The 26,126-nt window shown below is 34.5% G+C and overlaps 1 protein-coding gene across 1 annotated transcript; it reads right to left on the bottom strand.

Moving 5' to 3' along the window:
- Positions 1-988: 988 nt before the first annotated feature.
- Positions 989-25,111, bottom strand: LOC149775378 (uncharacterized). The gene is made up of 2 exons (XM_089944227.1): positions 16,642-25,111; positions 989-1,170 (listed from the first exon to the last, which is right to left on the bottom strand). The coding sequence occupies exon 1, from the start codon at positions 22,881-22,883 to the stop codon at positions 22,227-22,229; it is 657 nt and encodes a 218-aa protein (XP_089800353.1). The 5' UTR covers positions 22,884-25,111; the 3' UTR covers positions 989-1,170; positions 16,642-22,226.
- Positions 25,112-26,126: the final 1,015 nt, after the last annotated feature.

The raw sequence follows: 26,126 nt of genomic DNA, 5'->3' as shown, positions 1-26,126 counted from the left end.
GGCATAAGAACTCACCAATCGACAGCATTTGTTTCATAATATAATGTAACTCGATGCAGAAGTGAAGCGGTGCAAGTATATGAGAAAACTAGTAAACGCTATCATTGAATTTATTCCACCCAAACATGCTGGTGAAATTTACAAGACGTTTGACGCTATTGGGTACGTAAGTCAGTCTCAAAAATTCATGTTGGTGCTGTACGCATTGATAGGTCAATATGGGTTATTATTGTGGACTTTTCGGAGAAATACACCAATGCAGATCTGGATGGACTCTCGAAAGATAGACGTAAGTTGAGGTACGTCTCTCACTTCATCAATAGTTTCGAGGATCCGGTTACTGTACATACCAAGACCAGCATGGGTACAATCACTGCCATTTAAACACGTAAAGAACTGTGACAAATATTGTTTTGAATGAGCAATTTTAGTGGCCTAATATCCAATCACGATCTGCCCTAAAAATACCAAGAAATCTTGGGTAAGCTTAACTTTGGTGATAACGAATTTCCTGTGCAGGTTACGAAAGACACACTGAACAAACTTTAAACACTTAATCCAGGCATTGCCGTTAATATGTTCGCGCATGAAAAAGTTTTTTTTTTTTTATCCACTGGCACTATCTCCAAATCGAAAGAATGGACAGATTGTTGTTAAATTAAAGAATCAAAATTGGTATTGCACTATGTATGGAGAAAGATTCTTACTTGGTTACTTAACCGACACAGCAAGTATTATAACAAGAAAGACATTCCATGCATGTATTTCAACCAACATCTGAAATTGAGACAGAAGAATATTCGAATGAAACAGCTGCATCAAAACCAAAATATGTGCCTCCACAAGTAAAAAGATCACAGCTTTAAACTGTAGTCTGTGGGGGTTTTTTTAATTTTTTTATTTTTTTATTTTTTTGCAGCTGACAAATTAATTCTGTTGGTGACTATCCGTAAAAGATATAAAACAAACATCTGAAGTGGAGGCAGTCTTGTTGTTGTTTTTAGCTTTTATTTGAAGGGTTTATTTAAATTATTCACCGGCATTACAAAATGTTAATTAATAGCCCTTTTGGTGACCTCATTATCTGCCCTTTCTTTCCAAACTCTTTAGTGTATGGAGGTTTCATCGAAGTATCTCTGGTAGGTATTGTCACTGGTTAACATTCATTGACTGCAATACAGAATGAAATGAAATTATATTTCTTGTCATGGGCAAACTTTCCAATTGGACACCTTAAATAAGTGTGTGTCAATGTAATTAATGGATAATCGTAAATAAGAATGGATATAATTATGTATCAAATTATATGTGTGCAACCTGTTCAGTTGTAATTGAAATTCTAAAAAATGTAGAAGATAATTTGGAAGTTACAAAATAATGTAACAGAATTCCTTGGATAATCAATAACAACAACAAACAAAAAGAAATAAAAATGAGTTAAAGTTGAACTGAATGTCGAAAATAACATTTAATTTAATTAAGTCAATTATGAACCTGAATTCATAATTATGTTCTGTATGAAGCATAACACTTAGAATATACATCTGATGATGAAATCCTTCTGTTAACCTTCCTTGCTTAACAAAATCACTTGACAAGAAAATAAATAATTTCCACTGTGTACTTTGTTTCCATTGTGCTAAACCTTTATACTATCAAGAAATTCCGCTATAAACATCATTTCTTGAGTGATCATTTCGATTTGCATACAGTGATTGGATATTTGGCATGCACTTATTAGAGTCGGTTTTGAAATTAATTATATTTTCTATTCTGTGATACAAACTGATATGTATAATCAAACGATTACAAACTTTTGATTTATTTAAAAAATTAAATTAAAACACACAAAAAAATAATTTACGTTGCTTATTTTATTTCCATCACAATCCTTTTTTCAAATGCTTATTTTATTTCCTTTGCATTCCATTTTTCCATTGCATATTTTAGTCATATCATTCTAGTCCAAATCATACTCCACAACTAGACCGTTTATCAAAGTTCTTTTACAAACCGTGAAACATATACGATGAGAAGGGTTATAAATCACTCAGAATGGTTAATATGACTAAATATAAAACACTTGGTAAAGATGGATTCATAGATAAAAGTTATCTTCTTGTATAGTCCTACAATGTAAGACATAGCAGATGTTTTTGTTTTAGTGCTGTCTTACTACCTAAGTAAGGGCCTTGTATAGCCTGTTCCGATGTCGGTTGACATCGGAATGAGTAGTCAAAATTTCAGAAATATATCACACACTTGGCCGCCTACATCGACACTCATCCACTAATTTATGTGCAATTAATATACTTACTGTGCTGTCTTTATCCTGGCGGAATGAAAATATGACACTCGCAAATGGACGCATTTTCATGTTCCATTGACATACATTTGAATTTGTTGCAATGCGACGGTAGTCGAGGTATGCCAAAGTATGTTTAAGTAGATCATGTGGGTGATATGTTTCTTGAACGAAACGAAACGTTGCTTACATTTCCAACAGGCATAATATATTTGTATTCCTTTCGTTAAAGAATAATATTTCAACTTAACTCGATTTCGGCATTCCTGGCTTTCATCACATTCCAGCCAACTGAAATGTAGACCAATGAAACTTGAAAACAGGTCCATATCTTTTGTGAGAATTTGAATTTATTAGAGAAAATACATCAGGGTAAGTAAAGTCTGGCAAAAACAGTATAACTTTACTTTGTAGAAAAGCTTTCTTTATTGGTTGCCAGTTGTGTGTGATATTCATAAAAAAATTTGACTTTCGTAACACTGTTAGTCGACATCAAAACACGCTACACAGCACCGTTATTTAGGCAGTAAGACCCATCATCCCCCATAACAAAAGTAGTGGGTGATGTGTCTTGCGTTGTAGGACTATATTCTTGCACAGTGGCTATAGGACACACGGTACTAATTCAACTCCAATAGTAAACATATGGAAACACCATTATATTCAAAATTCAATAACTTAAAATTTCTGGGTGCTGATGATGAGACCTATAATTCTCCATGCATATCTAACCTAGGTGCAAGCTTATGTGTGGACAACGCCATATGAGCCGCGGCATTTTATTTACATACATGTGCATAAAACACATGTTATTGATTCTGCACCAAATGAATCAGGTGCTACTTTCATTATTGAGTACTCCTGAGTCAAGCCTGTAAGAATGCTAAAATTGCATCAGTAGAAATTTGTCTATATTTTTTTAAATTACATATAGGATAAGCTCTCAAAAGATATTTTTACTAAAGATTTAATTTTCATTATTATCCAATTATGGACCATCAATCCCGTAAATAATTTCTTCACCCATTTCTAGACTGGTTCAAAGTTCTTCCGTATAATTAGTACCGTGTGTCCTTGATTACACTGGACAACAAATTTTTACAAAAGTCATGTTACTGAAATAAAATTAGTCAATTCTTATCAATTTTTATGTGCTGAACACGAATATGACAGTCAAATTGCAAAATTGGCTCTAGTTTTTTTGTAATCTGCAAGAAATTAATGTTTACATAACGAAATGCATTCCAATAGTAAAAGGTCAACTGTAATAGCCTACCTATAAAAAATCTAGTCATTGACTACATCTTAGATTTCTTCGCCTGTCTCTTGTACAGCTGTTCGGGAGCATCTCTGAGGAGTGTCCAGCAGTAGTCAGCCAGCATTGTAGTGGACCATTTTCCCTGGTATCTTTGTTCCATTGTTGCGATATCTTGATGAAAACGTTCGCCGTGTTCATCACTAACAATACCACAGTTGCTAGGAAAGAAATCCAAATGGGAATGAAGGAAGTGAATCTTTAGAGACATATTGCAGCCAAGTTTCTTATACTTCATCAACATGTCTTCTACTAGTTCCTTATAGTTTTCTGCCCTAACATTTCCGAGGAAGTTTGTAGAAACTAGGCGAAAAGCATTCCATGCTTGTTTCGCGTCACCTTCCAGCAAGTTGTTGAACCGGTCATCTTTGAAAAGCTCTCGAATCTGAGGACCCACAAAAACTCCCTCTTTAATCTTTGCTTCGCTGAGTCGAGGGAATTTTTCATGCAGGTATCGGAATGCTGGCAAAGTCCGGTCAATGGCTTTCACGAAGTTCTTCATCAAACCTAGTTTGATGTGAAGGGGTGGTAGCAAGATTTTCTGAGCCTCAACCAGAGCTGGGTGTTGGATATTCTTCTCTCCAATGGCTACATTCTGCCTGTGAGTCCATTCCTTCCTCATGTAGTGCATTTCCCTTGCTCGGCTATCCCACTCGCATAAGAAACACATGTATTTTGTATATCCTTGCTGCAGTCCCATTAAAAGGGCAACTACCTTCAAATCACCACAGAGGTGCCAGCTGTACTTGTTATACTCAATGGAATTCAGTAGCTGCCTTAAGTTATCGTATGTCTCTTTCATGTGGACAGCATACGCTACTGGAATAGATGGAAGAATGTTTCCATTGTGCAAAAGCACAGCCTTGAGACTCAGTTTCGAAGAGTCCACAAATAGTCTCCATTCTTGTGGGTCATGAGTGATTTTTAAAGCATTCATGAGGCCCTCAATATCGGAACAGAATATCAGATTACTTTCCTTTCTGAAGAAAGGCTCCAATTGCTGGTGGCGCTTTCGATATGCAGTAATTGTGACATCTTCTTCTAGAAGATTCCATTGTTGGAGTCTTGATCCTAGCAATTCTGCCTTGTTCTTTGATAAGTCCAAATCACGAATCAGGTCATTTAGTTCTTCCTGTGTTATTCTGTGTGGGGTTGATGATGCACCACAGTGAAAATCTGGATCACTGCATGCTGATGGACCAGGAGAAGAACAGGTCGACTCACCTTTGTCTTCGTCAGATGAATCAAGAGAATATTCTGCTGGAGGTTCTGGAATAGGAAGTCCCTCACCATGTGGAACTGGTCTCAATGCAGACGGAATGTTTGGGTAGACTATTCTCGACTTCTTTCGCTTCGTTATTCCGCCGGAAAGAGGAGGAACCAAGCAGAAGTAACAGTCATTTAGGTGGTTGCTTGGCTCTCTCCACACCATTGGGACTGCAAACGGCATTGATGACCTTTTGCAATTCAACCACTGTGAAAGCTGTGTTGTACATGTAGCACAGCATATATGCGGAGCCCAAGGCTTGTCTTGGTCACCAACCTTGCATCCGAAGTAAAGATGATATGCCTTCTTCACTTGAGAATTGATACTTTTCTTCTGGTTGGCAAATGTCACTTCCCCACAAATATAGCAAAAATTGTCCGCGGTATTAACACACTTTCGAGGCATTACTGTTCTTTATTGTACGTAAATGGATAAAATAATAAGTTTTATGTAACAGTAGCTTGAACTGTCTCGCACAACGTCTAAAATATTTTAAATGCTGAACCTATCTGATTGGGCTTTATATAGTACACTGCTTACGTCAGCTTCAGCAGCCGCCTGGCATTAGTATAATAGGCCTACACATGTATAGTACACTGCTGACGTCAACTTACTTCAGCAGCCGCATGGCATTAGTATTGCATTGCATCAGAAAATGATGCAATCAACTGTGGATGATGTGAGCATGATGGTATTATGCAATGTTACATCATTATTCCGGATGTTGCTGCAGTCCTACTGGAGAAATTTACATAGAACATAGAAAATGAGGTATATGAATATCTTCAAAACGAGAGCCAATACAAATTTTTCACGGTTATATTCGTGTTCGGCACACCAAAATACTACAGATTAGGGCCTTTTCAAGTCAGTAATGATTTCACTGTTGACCAGTGTTACCTACCGGATGTCCTAAATACCTTTAACAAGAGGGAGTTAACTCTGTTACTGAAAACAGATATACTTCTTGGACTATACCACTATTTAGGGATTATTGTGAATTCATTCAAAACCATTTTTAGATCAAATTATTGTAACACATCAAGACTTAGCACATAAACACTATTCCAGACTACTGGCACATCAGCACATTAACAATCGGAATTCATTCAGAACACCACTGGAATTAATTGGGAATAATCAACATATTTGGACTTGCAATAGAACTTTTACTATTTTGGATGTAACTCATAATAAGTTCTTTGTTAAATTTTCACTTTGTATTCTAGGGAAATAAATTATTTGCTGAATTTTACAAAACTTGTTGGTTTTCACTCTTTTATGGTTAGGCGTTTGTTTATAGCCCGAGGGACAGCAAGACTGAGGAGACAGATAATTGAATCAGGAATGATAATGCAAGGTGAGCGTATTTAGAGTTAGGCCTCAGGGAAGAAATAATAACATACTCCATGACTGTTGCTGGAGGCCACTTTTAGTGACTTCAGTATAGATTATATATAGAAATAAAACATATTTCAAGTAAAAAAGATATACAAATACATATCAAAGTTACTGCTATGATGGCATAGCTTTTCTATGCACACTTCATACATTCTTTAGCCTTACTTTACATACATAATAAAGCTCAAATGCTTGAAATTTTGGGCTCCGACCACCACCACATAGAGAGGGCTCACCACATCAAGCGCTCTCTGTGTAGCCCAAATTGGAAAGAGAAGAAAAAAAAAGGGGGGGGGGGTAATACCTGCAGCAATCAACCATGGAAGGAAAAGAAAGCATTATAAGATAAGATAAAAATTCTAACATTCAGACTACATAGTCCGTACATCTAAATTAAGATATAAAGTAAAAACATGGTAAACATAAAAGAACATATATCATATGTACAAGCATACAGATAATGCCGAACTGTGCACCCCATATCGCGAAAAGGGTGTATTACATGTCGCACAACACCACTAGAAGAATATTTTGCAAGATGGTCAAACCTTCAATGAACCCATGTGAAGTGAAATGCTCGTCAATGAACCCTATATGAAGAGCAGTGCCCGTATGATGTGGACGGCTGTATTGGTCTGTGCACCCACGAGACATAGTACTAATATTTGTACCCCTACTCCTACATTGTGGACGAGGTACTAACATGAGCATATGGTATCACGGTACCAATTGTTTTTCCATATACCTCAATGCTAATGTTTTGTGAAATAAATATACTTTCTGTCCTACTTGGGCATGCATGTCACACGCTGTCATATAGAACAATGCTAGATTGTCAATTTGACAATGACATAACCAGGTACTCCATTGCATTTAAGAGAGATAACTCTACTGGAACTAGACAGGGGTAAGAGTTATCTAGTCACAACAAGCACATTTTCAGTCATGTGTACCATATTTTAAAAAAATCATAAAAAATACAAAATATGATCTAGATAGAAATTAACACAAACTCACATGTTGCCAAGAGGCTCAACTTTTTTTTAAGCCAAACAGAAAGTACAAGTCTTACATAATGCACCAATCACAGCTAGTTTTGTTCTTTAATTCTGAATACAATGTTCCATACACCTTAAGCTCCGCCCACCTGGACTTGCGCAATTGGTACCGTTATACCATATATGAATCAATGGAGTTTCTTTTAGCTCTTTTAACCTAATATCAACAATTAGAACATATTCCATGCATATAATCCAATAAATTGAGTAGTCATGTTATTTAATACCGGAAGTATCGCAAATCATTGTAGAAATATTTGTAAAAACTCGTTGACCTTTCTTATCCGATATTTTCGTTTAGATGAACACCACTGGAATTCATTTGGAATAATCGACATATTTGAACTTGTAATAACTTTGACTATTTTGGATGTAACTCATAATAAGTTCTTTGTTAAATTTTCACTTTGTATTCTCGGGAAATAAATTATTTGCTGAATTTTACAAAACTTGTTGGTTTTCACTTTTTTCTGTTACTTAGTATAAACCATAGAGTCGAAAGAGTTTAGTGATCCAGATCAAACTACTAAAGCATAAAATAATAATAGCTAAAAAGCCCATAGTACAAAATGTCGGCAAAAATGAAGAGCATGACTTCACCTGGAGGAGGCGCCAAGAATCGAAGGAAGGCTATCGATCTTGAGATGAAAATGAAGATCATAAATGACTGAAGCTGGTAAAAAAAGATAAATAAGATAGCGCATGACTTGGAGCTGGCGCATTTTACCGTTTTGACGATCTTGAAGGATAAAGATAGAGTGAAAGAGGCAGTGAACGCCTTAAAGAATTTAGAGCCATACTAACTAGGCAGCGGAAAGGCCTCGTTCATGAAAAGAAGAAATTACTGGCGATCTGGTTTGACGACCAGATGCAAAAAAGAATGCCGATGAGCCTTTTTATTAATTCAAGTCAAGGCATGCAGTGTCTTTGAGACTCTGAAGGCGCGAGAAGGCGAAGAATCGACAGAGACATTTATGGCAAGCCATGGATGGTTTCAACGGTTTCATCGGAGATTTGACCTGCATAATCGGAGTATCAGCGGTGAGGTGGCAAGCGTGAACGTAGAGGGAGCAGAAAAATGTGTTGACCATTTTCATGAAATTATTGAGAAATGCAGCTACCACCTGGAACACATCTTCAATGTGGTTGAAACTGGAGTTTTGGGGGGAAAAAAGCCCGAAAGGTCATACATACACAAAGAAGCTAAAACAGTGCCCGGTTTCAAGACTTTTAAGGACAGGGTCACGTTGTTGTTGGGAAGAAATGTTGCTGGATTCAAGTTTAAGCCTTTCCTCATCTAATGCATCGAGAACCCACGTGCATTGAAGCAGGTTAGTAAGGACACACTGCCCGTTTACTATCATGCGAATAAGAAGGCATGAATGAAACAAGCTTTATTTGAGGATTGGTTCATCAACTGCTTCATACCCTTTGTAAAGCGCTATTGTCTGGAAAAAGGCGTTCCATTTAAAATTATCATCCAGCCTGATAATATCCCAGGCCACACCTAGCATCTTGATGATGTACACCCGGATGTAAAGGTAGTGTATCTGCCTAAAAGCATGACTGCTATCCTACAGCCAATGGACTAGGGGGCTATAGCTGCATTCAAAGCGTTATATTTGTGCACAACATTTTCCAAAGCTGTAGCAGCAACAGAAAGTTATGAAGTAACCCTTCGTGATTTTTGGAAATCATACAAGATTTTACATTGCTTAAAGAACATTGAATCAGCTTGGGAGGGAGTGACAGAAAAATGTATGCAAGGCAGATGGGAAAAATGCATAAAACATCTCGTTAATAATTACAAAGGGCTTGATAAAGACAAGCATATTGATGTCATACATAAAACAATCGTGGAACTTGCTAACATGCTCAATTTAGATGTTGAAGTGGAAGATATTGAAGAATTACCTCAATATACCGAGGGAGAGCTACCTAACGAAGATTTAATAGAGTTGGAATCTCAGCAGCACATGGAAGAGGAAGAAGAGGAAAGAATGGAAGAAGTACAAAAGAAGTTCACTGTAAAGGGGTTAGTTGGTGTGTTCTCAAACGTGAATGCGGCTATAATAGAACTAGAGGATCCGAATTTTGAACATTAAAGTGAAACGACAGATGAATGAACTTATAGAATGCTACCGCGAAATGTATGAACACAAAAAGAAACTTACAAAGCAGACCACACTAACAAGATTCTTCTCGAATGCTACACCCAGGACCCCTACCCCTAAAAGTACTTTCATTTACTTGCCATCATCTCCCTTACCCAGGCCCTCTAAAGCTCCTGATAACCCTGCTGATAACTCCGATGATGACACTAATGACCTCGAACCACTACCACACTTTGAAGGATTTGATGACTAAAATGTTATTCTGAATGTCCTTTTTTATGAATAAACTTTAATTTTTTACAATTTTTGCTGATTGTATTTATATGTTCTGCAATATGTAAGAGATGCAAATTAAAACAAAGTTATCAAGTTGGAGTTTCCTTTCAGAATAAATAAAAACAATTAAGCTCCTCCCTTATTGATCAATTCGCTTAAAGACCTAGTTGTTGGAATGAAACTCAGTTGTTAAGTGAGGAGACTCTGAATAGTGTTTACTTTTATTTACCCCGAGAAAACCAGCCACTGGTTCAAACCAGAACCTGAAATATACTGAAAACAGTGTAAAGATTTCTTACAAACACTTGACTGAAGACAAGCAAAACAAAAAACTGATTTTATCGGTAAAGGGAACAGATAATTATCATCTGCTAAAACTGGAGAAAGTAGATCTAACTGCTTCCATGCTGGTATGCAGCTGGTCCAAAATAAAAGTGAGAAAAAGAAATTCAGTACTTTATACAACCATCTTGGCATCAATCCTTGAAACACCACAAAAAGGTTCATTCTGAGAGCACAAGTTCTCAAAGTGAGATTCTTGTTTAAAGTTTGTCTTCCATAGTTCAAATGTGATAATATAGATGTATTAACTAAGAATTTGACCTTTTGGTGACCCTGAATTTTGCCATCCAGTCTGAACATAGTGTAGAAGCAATTGTCTAGGAATATATAACATTCCAGTATGGAAGTTTACCAAAATAACTGAAGCTAGTATGAAAACAAACATGGTATACTACATTTAACTTTACACTGACCTTGAGTTGCACAAACATCTGCAAGCTTATCTGCCTCTACCAGTTGTAAGATTATGCAAACAATTATCCAGTTACTTCACTTTACTTAAAAGTTCTATCTGACATAGAATAATGCGCACAATGTGCAAAAAATTACAACTTGGAATCTTTATGTGGCTTTGATCCTGTGCAAAGGAACTTTGCTATCTTTAAAGACATCCTGTCATGTGATAATACATTACTATGCAAAGTTTCTGCAACTTCCCAAGTGGACTGAAAATAGGAACTTAATTGTTTGCTTGTAATCTGACTTGACCTTTGAGCCAAGTGCACAAAATGATCTGGATCAAACTATTTGGTGAGTATATGCAAAACAGGTCCTATGGCTTTTACTGGTAGACACTTTTACCAGTCTATCTAACAATGGCAGGTTACCATGGTAAAGGATGCACTTGCTCCTTGGCAAACCTTGCATGGAGCTCTTGCTCAATATTTCATTACACCCTGCACCAAATATATATAAAACACATAAAAGCTACACGCATTTTCAACACTTGTGCAGGGTAAATGAGATAAATTGGCAATGTGCTGCTGCACAAGTGAATATTTTTGTACACAGACCATTTGTACAGTGGTCTATATTGTGTGTCAATCTGATAATAACTGGATATAAATAGATATATACAAACAGAATGCAAAGAGAATCTACATGAAATGCACATGAAAAATAGATTTGGTAAAATTATCCATTTGATGGTCTGTACTTTTACATTTTTATGTGGGCTTTAATTTATGTTTGGTGTTTTAATAGATTTTTAGTGGAAATTTGTTTTAAATTTGGACCACACAAACAGAATGCAAATGGAATACAAACAGAATGCAAATGGAATAATGCAAATGGAATACAAACAGAATGCAAAGAGAACCTACATGAAACGCACATGAAAAGTAGATTTGGTAAAATTATCCATTTGATGGTCTGTACTTTTACATTTTTATGTGGGTTTTAATTTATGTTTGGTGTTTTAATAGATTTTTAGTGGAAATTTGCTTTAAATTTGGACCACACCAAAAAGAAGGTAAAAATGTAAAGGTGTGAAGTATTCTTTCTTTCAACAGGAGGAGAAAACTTGGTGTTGCAGTTATTTCTATCTTCATACATGTGCGTGTTGCCGTCATAATTTTTCTGGTGTACTACTATGACATTCATGGTTTGTCTGGGTAAGTAGCATTGTTACGTTAAAAAATAGTTACAAGGGCAATATATAAAAAAAGAGGCTCATTATAAACATTAAATTTATTTGGCAATATATATTTTATATCTTAATACAAATCATAGCTGCACAAATGATAGTACTTTATTACATTTATTTTTATAACAAGAATAAAATCAAGCAAAAAAAAATCACAATTTGCTGAACAGATTGGTATCTCCACATTGTTTAAAAAAAATCAAGGTCTGCAAATATTACTATTACAAAATGAAAAGCTGAAAATTAGGCAGTAAATATAGCATTAGCACATCAATATATTTTATGTTCATGTAAGTTTTAACTAGCCACATATGCACATAATACTATGGAAGCTCATCAAAAACAACCAAAGCAGAAATATCGTTTTGGCTTTACAATCTGAAGGATATTATCAATTTAAAAAAACAGAATTTACGAATCACCAAGCTTTACCTATCTGAATCAGATAACAGTCAATGACTGTTTATTTGAAATTGTAATACTCTTAATTAGTCTAGACTCCAGCTAAGCATGAATCATTAAGCAACAAACACGGAGTGCTAAGCTAGCCTAACTCTGTGACAGAATGGTCTGCTGATGGTTAGACACCAAGATGGTCTGCAATAATAAAGAAACTAAAATTGTTACGACTTTTTTATTATCTTTCATTTAGTTTTGTTAAATTTATACAATTGACAGTAAACATCACAAAAAAATGGTAAAACTTCAAAAGGGGACTTTATTCAAAGAGACTAGATAACCATGATATTAAGTAGATGTAGTTATCTCAGTCCTGCCAATTTGTCCCGAAGACACCTTAAAAAAAATTATATTAAAGATCAGTTTAAGCTACTCTATGCAAGGACAAATCCCAAAAAATGCTTCCAGGCAGACTTTTTGAGCCTAAATTATTCCAGGAATATTGAACAATATGAGCAAGAATATTTATTAACATGAGAATTTAAAAAAACAAAAAAGCATAAGATCCCTTTCTGTTTAGACTGCCTTCTATTTAGCTAAGTCAATCTTCACAATGAGTTTAAACAAACTTTAACACTGAGTTTCATCTAGAAAATGGACAGTCCTGAACAGTTTTACAGGTGGGAACAGGGATGTCAAAGTGACTGCTATGCTGAGCTTCCATCATGGGATACTGGACAAAATTTAACATGCATTTATAAAAATTGCAGATAACTAAATCTGCAACATTTACACATGTAAATGGTTTAGTTTAGTTTACTGCCAATATGTTCACAAAATCATCTGAACGAACATGCATGTCGTACATCTGGTGTTAGGCAATATGCATGTCCAGGCAGCATTGAGCCCAATATGTTGTTTATATGGTTGTTCTTTACCCGAAGTGCAAACCTGTAACAGTATGGTAACTGTAGATAGTGGAAAACTCTTAGTTATTGTGTGGAAACCATTTTTATTGTTTCAGTCAAAGGCCTTGTCCTTTGAGTACTTGAGCCTAAAAACAATTAGAATTTTCCTTACCATATGTGTCATCCATCCACAAAGTTTGGTAATTGTAGCTGGTGGATAACTTGAGTTATTATGTGGAAACAATGTTGGTAACACATGACCAAACAGACATGTAAAAATATGCTCTGCTTTATATATAAAAATAGTACTGTACATGGTAGATTATATACCCATCTGTATTTAGCAGTTTTCTTTACAGGCAGTAGTAAAGTATGGTTAACTCTGGAAATCACTGACCAATGGGTTTCAATGACCTTGCCCTTTCAGAATCTGTAGGTTGTTTTATTGCTACAATGACCAGACCACTGAACTTTTGACACCGAACTCAATGGGCCTCTCCATACATGAAGTACAAACTAGGGGCAAGGTAAGAGGACCAGAACTAAACTTATTATGCAAAAATGATTTTTCTTCTTTCAGCCACTACTTTGACCTTTTGACCCTAAATTCATTAGGCTTCTTTTGTATCCACTGAGTAAATCATCCACTAACTCTGGCAAATGTACATGTTTGAAAACAAAAAGCAAAAAGTTGTCCATTAACTTTGGTGAGGGTACATATTTTATAATGTTATTGTTTATGGAAACATGTTTTTTTTTATTCTTTCATTTTAAGTGACCTTGACCATTGCTCTTTTAATTTCATAATTGAAATAGGTTTTGTTTTAACTTTCAGTGCAAGCAAACCATACCATGTTAACTGTAGATGGTGGAAAACCTGTTACTGTGTGCAGACAATATTGATAACAGATGTGCAGATGGATTGACAGGCAACATCACAAAAGATAGGTTCTGAATTATGATGGGCTTATAAAAGTGATAAAAGTTTTGATGATTTCCAGAAGCTTGTCTTTTAAATGATGAAAAAAAAACCACCAGCAGCAATTTTACATACATATGCATACCCCCAAATCTTTGCAAAATGCATTGTAAACATGTGGCCAATATTAAGAATGTGTTAATAAAGATTATTATTGTCAAATGCAATGCTATGGAAGGTCAATTAAAAAAATAGCAAATATTTTTCTTCTCCAAGGAAAGATCAATTTAACATGAAATGAGATGCAGACTGATACAAGCCATATGTATATGGTGTATCTAAATGTGAAGTTGGATACATTATTATAGGCATTCATTGTAATAGATCTATGTACATGTAATCATCAACCAAATAAAACAAAAATATTTAATCTGCACTGAATTAAAATTTGTATAAATATATACAAACACGTAGGCTGTAAACATTTTCTGAGAAAATAAGGTGGGGTCCTTCTTTACCAGCTTTCTCTAAGGCATTTCATAAAACAAATTGCAAGTCATTTAAAATTTCACTTCATTTCTATGTCATAAAGTAAACAAACTGTTAAAAAGTGTAATATAACATACATACGAATCCCAAGCAGGCCTGAGATCACCCACCCAGCAGACAACTGCCTCATAGCCAAATAAGTTAGGCAACAAGAATGGGTCAAATTGTTTTCTTTTCACAAAAAAATTCAGCCGACTGACTGTGATGAAAATAAGTGTTTCAAGATTTATCTGTTTTTCATATCGTCATCCATAACTGCTGCAAGATCAGCATAATTTACCTAATACTGAGGGCCTCAATGCCAGACTGCTTTGTGTCAAAGATCGTAATATTTCTGTAAGCAAGTTTCTTTAGATGAAGTTACTTATATGTTTCTGTTTTTAAAAATAACAGCTTCATTTAATGGCATATAATCATCATTTGTATAAATCTGATGGTGTCAAAGATAGGATACTTTCTGTCAAATTCTACTGAGCAGTTTTTGATATGTTACTGAAGGTTTTCTATTTGTAGCAACAGCAGCCATAATATTAGATCAACAAATTTCTATAAACTGGAAAGTCAGCTGTGCCAGGATGCTTTCTGTGAAATTTTGTAAAGTTCTGCTGAGTGGTTTTTGAAAAGTAATTTGCATGATTTTCTGTTTTTAGTACTACTGGCCATATTTGATGGTAAACTGACATCTGTACAAATTCTGAAACCCTGTTAAGCCAGGACACTTCCTCTCACATTTGGTCAAATTCTGTTGAGCTGTTTTTGAATTGTTGTTCAAGGTTTTCCATTTTTGTGACAGTAGTCATATATTATGGCATACTGGCATAATCTGTACAAAGTTGAAAGCTGTCTATATTTGGATGATTTCCATCAAATTTGATCAAAGTCAATTAAAATTTGTTTTTTTCTTCTATTTTTCATATAGTGTCCATTTTTGATGACAGATTGACTTCATTGGCATAAACCTCAAAAGGCCTGCATGCCAGAATACTGCCTGCCAAGTTTAGGTCAATTCTGATTAGTGGTCTTTGAGAAAATGAAACTGGCAAATACTAATGGACAGACATTGCAGTGGACAGGATGTGTATGACCATACTATACAGTAATGTGAGGTAAAAATACAAAGAAAGAATAACTGACAGACAGATGAACATTTTTTTAAAAAATGTCATTAAGTTTTTGATAAACTGCCCAATAAAAGATAATGTAATAAAGATAAGAACATAAAATTATATGATAACAAAAGTATACAAAGGCATATAAAATGCATTTCTGCAATGATGGACAACTATTGTGAGTTTATTTTTATGGGTATCAATCTGCATGGTTATATGAGAATAATTTGCTTGTACTTAAATTCATAGAGGTGTGTGTGTGTGTGTGTGTGTGTGTGTGTGTGTGTGTGTGTGAATTCCTATTGTTTCCATTTTTGTTCATGGGCATTTAATTCATGATTACCAGCAACAACAAATTCTATAAAAAAAATCATATGAAAAAGAGTGAATTCACAGTATTTCATTGTATGGCACTGAAAAGTGAATCAAGGGAAAACATTCATAAAGAAAATTAAAAGATCATAATAATAATAAGTGAGGTAGATGATATAGGCTTAAATTTCCTGTACTCAACAGTTTCAAAACGTATTTTCAACAACATTAATATAAAGAGATAAAAGCTGCTTATGGTTGTGTACTAACATACCAACAGGGATTAGACTTATCATGCTGGTGCTCCTTCATCCTTTTAAGTAATGACTTTAAAGAGGGTAACATGATTAGCTAAAAACTAACCTACCTTGACGCCCTCATGCAAAGGAATTAATTTATTTAAGCTGCATCTCTGAAGCCACTGGATATATTGATATATTGGGTTTGGAAGAAGGAAATAGAGTGGGCATTTCTAATCTCAACTGGAATACTATTCCAGAGCAAAGTTCCAGAGTATTGGAAACTTTTAAAAAATAATTCCTTATTTGGTTTGGGAATTTTATACTGTTTGGTAGACATGGATCGCAGGTGGGGAGTACTGCCAGGTAGCCGATACTGGAATAGTGACTGTAAATATTCAGAAGCACTATTGGATATCCTGTACATTAATTTGGGTCTTCTCAAATGGATTCAGTCTTTAATAGGTAATATTTTTAACTTACCATCTAAAGTTTCCTTGCTTTTGTGTGCACATGTGTGTGTAGACATATCTAGATCACTCAGGTCATACCAAGCTGTCAAAGAAGGTCATAGAAGTGTTTCAGATTCCTCTCGCCATCCAAACCCACCTCAACCGAGTGCAATACAAAAGCAGTTGGCCAAAAAATCAGGGTCAACAGGATGCTCTTTTTAGAACTGTATTCCAAAGCTTTTAATTGCAAATGTTGTCAAATAAAATAATCAATTTTGGGTTATTCCATTTTTTTTAAATCTTATTTTTATCATCACATGAGCATCATTTGTCTAATATTAAAGGCCTTTCTGTCAAGATGTTTTCATCAAGAGTTGGTAAAGTTCTGTTCACCTAATCACTGGTGCATAAAACATAGATTGCTGTGAACTACTTTTGCCTTTGGTGAGTAATACTTTTAAGACAAATATACTGATCAAGAAACTACCTGTGGTGAGTAGTAACATCCAAGGTGTATACATCATACCTATCAAGTTTTTTTGACTCTACATACAATAATGTAAGAGAAACAAACTAAATGCAAAAACATAGCATACTCAATGGACCATACAGAGTAGGCCACTGTAAGCAATTTTTGCTGTATTAGAGAAACTCATCTAAATGCAAGACCTTACTGATGTCTACCATTACAACCATAAAGTTGTTGGCTAAGTGATCCTTTGGACTCACCTATACATAGCAGGCAAAACAAAAATCATTCAAATTATTCATAAGGAGTATCATTATTAAGATATCAAGATTCTTCTTTTAAGAATTGCACAAGTATGGATGGGAATAAGCTTCATTCCTTTAAATTAATAAGTACAGAATTGAACAATCTGAGACAGTTTTAGATTTGGACATCAATCAATGATTCCATAACATAACCACTTTAAAATATAAGCATTCTTTTAGTCTGTTTGGTGTTTAGCAGCACTATAACACATCAAAGGCTATAATGTCAAGGCAAGGGGAATAAACTACCCTACCCAAAGACACACCACCACAGCGAACCCAGGCTGGTTCTTTAAGGCAACAAAAATTTTAGTCTTCTCTGAAAGTAACTGAAAACTGAGAAATATATATTTAACATTAATATACATTGTTAAATTTACATTTTGACATAATTATCTTCTTTACAAAGGTCACTCTGGAGGTGTGTCAAAACAAGGTACACAAAGGTAACAAGGCATTAATCAGTAATTACATTACAAATAATATGAACATGAAACAACGGCAACAAAATGTGTGATTCTGCTTTTTTAAAAAATCTTTAACAAAATATTGTTAGTAAAATCTGCATAAAGAGTAGTAACTTAAAATATACTATTGACATCTCTTTCAAGGATAAAATGGTTCACATAGCTCATTCTTAAATATTTTGTACAAGACGATACATTAAAGGTATAAATTATGTACACTGAAATGAATTAAAAGTTCAGCCTAAATTATCTCTGCCGTAATTATTCCTTAGTGTACAAGTTATCTCCCTTTCCTGTGCAGGATTGTTTCCCCAGAGCAGATATTTTACAATACAGCATTTAGCTGAAAGAGTACTTTAAAAAAAGTTAAATATGATTTTACAGACAGCTGACAATTAAATAATACACAATTCTGCATTTTTGTCAAACAAACAAAAGCAAAGTTTCTTTAAATGCCTTATGTATTATAATCTAAAAATTAATTAATATTTTATATGTTTTACAATTACTGCTTAGCAAGATTCCTATCGTTATGGAGGTAAATCAGTGAAAAAAAGGTAAGCATCTAACCAATATGATACTATAAAAAAATAAATTATTCTAATTTTTGGTTCACTCATGCAACCTGCAAACATCCCCTCCCTCCAAAAATGATTTAATTTTCCAAACTCCTGATTGTTTGAACCCTGTTCCCAAACAAGTCTTGACAATAGAAGCATTCATCTGCCATTCACATCTGGACCAATCCAGCAGTTTAATATATTATTAGGACTGCAATGAGATTATGAAGGTAGCAAATACTGACAGAAATGAGTACAAGCTAGTAAACGGGCTGAACCCCAGTCATGTCAAGTACCAAAGCTGAAGGAAATTCCTGCAAAGGTTCCACAAGTCAAGAATCACGACATTAATCCAGTATTAAAGTAAAAATTAGTTTAGCAAGAAATCCAAGATCATAATTAAAGTGTATGGCAATATGGTCACGTAAGTGCAGTTAGTGAAATATTAATTGTTGTTTTAAAATTTAATCTGAGTACAATTTTTACCAAGGTCTATTTAATTCTGATTGTTGAATGCTCTGCATCTTAAATATCATCTAAAGAATAAAAGATGAAAATTACTGATTGCTATTGACTTTTCAAAAGTGGCCAGGTACAAAACTGGGTCAAGAAAAGAAGTTGTTGGGTCTATCACAACAATTAACAGTAGTTCAAATTTTTTTCAACATGGGCAGTTTTCATTGTGACACTACAGCATGCTACATTAATTTGGTTTGTACTTATCACACCGTTTTTAAGACCTCATCCAAAAATGTTCTTGTACTTCAACATTGATTTTGCTGTATTTATATCTCATGTCAGTTAAATGATGACCTTCCAAGGAATATGGATCTAAGAGGATCCAAATAAAGTGAATAATTGGAATTGATAGGTATCTGTAATAAAAATCTTTAAACTGACACCCATTACTGAAAAAGTCAGTGCTGAAGGCATGTATGACCTGTATAACTTTTACTAGAAATCCGTGTTAAGTGGTGTGTGAGTCACAAGACCGCTGGCAATTCACAAACAGAAAAAACAAGAGACAACCTTAGCTTAAAAAGTAAGTGCAAAATATAATTTATAATCTATGATATTATTATATAAAAGTTACTGTGTGGTTTATTATCATTGGAAATTATCCTCCACAAGAAGGCAAGATTTTAATTGAACAATGCTCATCTATCAGAAGTTCGACAAGATTGTTTCAACCCATGGGAGGTAATTGCTACATGTGTGCTGTTTTCAAATAATTGTTTGCATTGTCACCAATGATTACTAAGAGATTTCCTATGTTTTATTTTTTCAACATATATGTTTATGTATGGTTTAAAAAGTAATAAATTTCTTATATCTGATTCTGGATGTATGGAATTCAAGATGGACTTAACATCCTGAACACCCCAGTAAACAGACAATGTAACTAATAGTCTCACCTGCAACCCATGCCATTAAGCCACTACACTGTACCTGACCTGCAAGCTATGGTATTATGTTACAACATCTGTACCTGACCTGAAACCCATTCTATTATGTTACCACACTGTACCTGACCTGCAATCCAATTAATCATGTTACAACACAATTCAAATTTACAAACACTTAAAACACAAAACCTTTATATACTATTAAAATCCGATGCCACTACTGTCACCAACGAAAATGTGACACCTATGTCTTGCATTTCGAAAGAGTTGGCAGTACAAAACTGGAACAACGCACTTTTCATTTGTTTTAAAAATCATTAAAACTACATAAAATTAACAAGATACCAGCCTTAAATATGATTTTGTCCTGAATGCATTTACCACAGATTATAAATAAAATCAAAGGGATCTCAATTTATGCAAAGAAATTGATGGGAAAAATTTATTTGATTGAAAATGTACACTACTGGCACATAAGATTCTACGATAATATTTTGATATCTAGAGTGGGTTGGGTTCGTTCGACACCTTGATCTATTCAGCATCAAAATTTAATGACTTTTAATTATTTTGAGTATAAAATGATTACATTGGAAGACTAGAAAAAAGACACAGCCACATATAAAAACAAAACAAAACCATTAATTGTAAACAAATCTGAAACCCAAGGATCCATGATTAGTAACTGGAAGTCATCAGAACCTTGGTCTCATAATTCTGAGACATTTAAACAAAACTCTGTCAACTGTAAGATACAAAATATTTAGAAAATGTAATAGTAAATATTGCCAATTCATTAATATTTGTGGTTATCAAATTTTGCTCTATTGCAGAAAATTACATTTTAGCAATATTTAAATTCATGGATTTTCACAGAGTGACAAGGATCCAACTGTTTTCACAGAATTTTGTTGGATCTTTACAGACCAAAACGGGGCCCCGAGTGGCCGAGTGGTCTAAAGCGTTCGCCGTTACGGATCACTGCCATCTCACCTCTGTCTGCGCCGGTTCGAGTCTCAGATTCAGCCAATGTAGATATGTGAGAAAGCATGCCAGTAGCTTCTCGTGGGTCGGTGGTTCTTTCCGGGGTTTTCCCGGGTTCTTCCTCCACCATTAATACTGGCTGCCATATATGGCCTAACGTGTGCTGAAAAATGGCGTTAAACCCCACAACAACAACAACAACTACAGACCAAAACCCCACAATAAACATATAATTTAAAAAATTTGGGTCGAGTTTCTCCTTACCAGTAAATAATGGGCTATTTGGTCTATGGGTGGAAGTGGGAGCTAATCTGCTTACAATTCCTTGTATTATATGTCAGACACTGGGCATCATGTAATTCATACACTGCTTGATACAGTTCAATGTGTTAAGCAATCATAAGTTCTGTGTAGTATATGGCACCTGCCCTTTCAGTTGTTTGTGTACCTCAGTCTTTGCATTTGTGATTGTTAGTAATCATAAAATCAATAAAATTTGTATATATAAAAAATAAAGTCATTATCTGAGAAGGCTTCAGGAAATATTTAAGTGGCATACCGTTAACTGAGTTTTATAAGCTCCAATATTAGTACTGTGAATTTGTAGAGTTTTCTTTCTTCTACTGAAATAGTTATTTTCATCTTTTTTTTCTCCATCATTGTTCATGGGTTCGACTGTTTGTATAGAAGAGACTTTGTTTGTTTGTTCTTTAGAGTCATGGTTGTAGCAACCCAAAATCAGTACACAATTAAATGTAGTTAATTCACAGAATATCTGAGAAATTAAAGACCTTAAGTTATCCTCTCATGTGGTATGTGGTCTGCCATAAAAATAAAAAATGCAACTTTGATGTGGCAGACAAGTTATAATACAAACAGCTCTGTTAATCAGCAAAATTCAGGCTCAGACAAATTTAATTTGATGTATGGAATTTCGGTGAAACAAATAACTGCTCACAATTTTAGATCACTGTCTGCACTGTTCATAAGTTGAAAATCTAATTTCACATGACCACACAATGTGGGTTGTTATCTTCATAGATTAGGTTCAGTTTAAAATAAACATTTTAAAAAATAATTTGACATATATTTATCCAGCACAATTTATGTATTTTGAACAAATTCTAATCATAAAATATGTAATGAAGTTTCACCAAAAATTTAATGCATTTTTTAAAAAGAAAATTAAGGACTTTGTTTGTGGTAAGGATGTTTTAAAATCTAAGATTTAATTTTGCCTCTGATGTTTTTATACGTGACCATCTCTAAATTTAGGTGTTGTCTACTGCGCACTTTTTCCATCAAGTTGATATAACAGCATTTGGTTTGGTGTTTAAAGGCACAACAATACAAGTAGGTTATTTAGTGCTGGGCAACTGTATTGAAGTGCCTAACCCAAGAACATGCCATGGTAGCATACCTGGGCTAATTCAATGATGGGCTCTGAACCCCACACCCTTTTAGTCCTGCCTCTGGCTTGCTAATCATTAAGCCACCTACACCAGTCTCATTCAATGGTAGGGTCTGAATCCCACACCCTTTTAGTCCTGCCTCTGGCTTGCTAATCATTAAGCCAAATACACCAGTCTCATTCAATGGTAGGGTCTGAACCCCACACCCTTTTAGTCCTGCCTCTGGCTTGCTAATTATTAAGCCACCTACACCAGTCTCATTCAATGGTAGGGTCTGAATCCCACACCCTTTTAGTCCTGCCTCTGGCTTGCTAATCATTAAGCCAAATACACCAGTCTCATTCAATGGTAGGGTCTGAACCCCACACCCTTTTAGTCCTGCCTCTGGCTTGCTAATCATTAAGCCAAATACACCAGTCTCATTCAATGGTAGAGTCTGAATCCCACATCCTTTTAGTCCTGCCTCTGGCTTGCTAATTATTAAGCCACCTACACCAGTCTCATTCAATGGTAGGGTCTGAATCCCACATCCTTTTAGTCCTGCCTCTGGCTTGCTAATCATTAAGCCACCTACACCAGTCTCATTCAATGGTAGGGTCTGAATCCCACATCCTTTTAGTCCTGCATCTGGCTTGCTAATCACTAAGCCACCAACCCTTGTCTCATTCATTTGTAGGGTCTGAACCCTACCCCCTCTCAGTCAGGAGTCTGGCATGCTAAATCACAGAACAACAAACTCAGTCTGATTTAATGGTAGAGTCTGAACCCACCCCTTTCAGTCAGGAGCCTGGTATGCTAAGCACTAAGCAACCAACCAGGCCAATTCATTTGTAGGGTCTGAACCCCATCCCCTTTTAGTCAGGAGTCCGATATGCTAAATCACTGAACAACAAAACCCAGGCTGATTCAATGGTAGGGTTCAACTACACCCCCTTTCAATCAGAAGTGTGTCATGCTAATGATTAAGCCATCATGGCTTATTTTATCAGTCATCTCTTATGACATGCAGCAGAGTACATTGGGTCTATTCTACATCACTGAACCTGCAAGGGATCAACAATGCTATACTGTATACTAATATTAAATTCAGGTCATGTATTATTAAAATGAAATTTTACTGAAATTTATGCAATTTCATCATTTAGCAAACACTGACATTTACTGTGGGATTGAAATTTTTGAACACTGGTACACCACAAACAAAAAGGAATTAACTGTATTTACAATCTTAACCAAGTTTTACACTTCTTCATTTGTAATCTCTGTAATTAACAGTTTTAACTAACAACAATTTTGAAGTAGTTTGTAAAATTTTAGTTTGGTAATAATCTACATCATCTACAGTAACAAAAATTGTTATAATTAGGTCATACAATGTCTGAATGGTTATAGTAACTATAAAGTTCTATGTATATTATACTAAATTACACAATGAAAAATAAAAAAGTACCTATATTGATAAACCTATTACATATACTATTAAAATATCACAAAACAAATTATGATTTTATAAATGTATACATACTAAGGATTCTTTAAATAATTTTACAACATTTTATTAATAATGCATTTTCTAAATTCATTTTTAACCTTCAACTTTATGCAGACCATGAGGTCAAATGTTCTGCAATAAACTCTGAACCACAGCTACTTCATATTGTTCTGCATTTTATTATATTTCACCAAACACACTGCTTAAACCAAGGGTATTAAGCCAAACACACCCCTTAAACCAAGGGCCATAACCCTAACACATAACTCAAATGAGGTTTGATATATGACCTCTTCCTATTTATACTTTGGTAATAAAATATTCATATATGTCCCTGTAATTATAATTTTTGTATATCTGACTTCTGACCTCTCCCAAGGATCTCAGGGCAGAGGTCCAAAAACATATCCATTTTACAGATGGTCATCACAAAAGCACCCTATGTACTAAGTTTGGTGAATTTACTCAGCAGTTTAGGATGAGCGGTAAATATGGATTGATGGACAAAATGACAGATGGAAGAGATCAAAATATTCCCTTATTAATGTGTGGGATTAATAAACGATACCCTATAAGACAAATTTTTAGAAATATAATTTAAAATATATTTTAGAGTTATAGGTTTGATGTGCACATAACTGATATAAAACGATCCTACAAGATAATAAAGAAATTTATGTTCTGCAATAATAAGTGATAAATTCAACTAAGATTTATAATTTAATGTTCAATTAATTTGCCTTTACATAACAATTTCTTGGAGATCTGAAACAATAATGTCAAAGAAGTAACCTTGCAAATATTAAAATTTAAATTTGAACATGAAAATTCTTTAAAGCTGTCTTACAATCTCACTTTATTTAACCTCATTTCATATTTCAAATTATTCTTTTTCTCTATTGGCAATTTTTATCAAGATTTCTCAATACAAGACATATCCAATATTTCCCTTCAGCCAAACTGCCTATAAATAACTACAGCTCATCCTCATTATAATAAAGTAAACTTTGGCACGTAACAGCTGGTGGCATTATGTACCAAACTGCAGTATACCAAAAAAGATTGTAATGCAATAAACGGCAGTATAGCATGAAGCATGTACTGAGCTGTGGTATTGTGGAAATAATCAAAATGTGTAATATAATATTGTTGAGAGAAGGAAATAAAGATATATTACTAAACTTCATGGTTTTTTTTAAACTCTTATCATACATTTAATAGAGTAATTTATGTACATTTAAATTTGGCCATGTGGCCAATATCTGTAGTGTGTTTTATCTGGGATCATGTCATAACAAAGTGCATTATGATGAAATGATAACAGCATATACATATGACTTGAACCATGATTGGAAAGCTAGCTTGCAATGAGAAATGACATAGTTCCTTAAAAATACAAATGCTGCTAAAGGCAATGTATTGTTACCCTTATTTAACTCAAACCACGTGGCACGTAACAGCTGGTGGCATTATGTACCAAACTGCAGTATACCAAAAAAGATTGTAATGCAATAAACGGCAGTATAGCATGAAGCATGTACTGAGCTGTGGTATTGTGGAAATAATCAAAATGTGTAATATAATATTGTTGAGAGAAGGAAATAAAGATATATTACTAAACTTCATGGGTTTTTTTTAACTCTTATCATACATTTAATTGAGTAATTTATGTACATTTAAATTTGGCCATGTGGCCAATATCTGTAGTGTGTTTTATCTGGGATCATGTCATATCAAAGTGCATTATGATGAAATGATAACAGCATATACATATGACTTGAACCATGATTGGAAAGCTAGCTTGCAATGAGAAATGACATAGTTCCTTAAAAATACAAATGCTGCTAAAGGCAATGTATTGTTACCCTTATTTAACTCAAACCAGATGTGTGCTCATATTCTTAAACACCAAATGCAAATGAGGATTTCTTTTTTCTTTGCTTTCAATATTACAAAGGTATGCTCTAAGTCATGATATTTCCATCCTTATTCTATGTAAATTCTACAATATTTTCTTTAACCATTTCAATTATCAGAACAATGTCCTTAATTGATTTAGTCCCTATGCTCTGATGGGGGTGAGGGTACGGGATAGAAAGTGGTAGGATTTATAGTTCGTACTATTTATATCAAGGTGAAATATGAAAGCAAGCTTTAAAAAGGGTGTAAAATATGCATTATGGGCAGATTATATATGCAAGTGTCTATAAAGGCAAATTACACTGCATTTATCTTGCGATAAGCCCACCTGTTATTTTTATATAATTTTTGCAAATATTTATAACGACAGCTTTTTAAGTATTTAAGGTATCTGGCCCATACACAATTCATGTTATAAATTATGCAACACAAGAATGCCACATAAATTAGATTCTGATGCTTAAAATATTCTTATATTGACAGAGAGAGTGAGGAAGAGAG

The sequence above is a fragment of the Sinohyriopsis cumingii genome, chromosome 19, assembly GCF_028554795.1.
Source record: "Sinohyriopsis cumingii isolate HCF-2022 chromosome 19, ASM2855479v2, whole genome shotgun sequence".
Classification (NCBI taxonomy): Eukaryota; Metazoa; Mollusca; class Bivalvia; order Unionida; family Unionidae; genus Sinohyriopsis; species Sinohyriopsis cumingii.
The sequence above is the reverse complement of the archived record's forward strand: the minus strand, read 5'-3'. Positions and strand labels throughout refer to the sequence as shown.

What these genes read in the sequence shown, in the direction of transcription:
- LOC149775378 (XM_089944227.1), bottom strand. Translation starts at nt 22,883, where the DNA reads ATGAATGAGACAAGGGTTGGTGGCTTAGTGATTAGCAAGCCAGATGCA.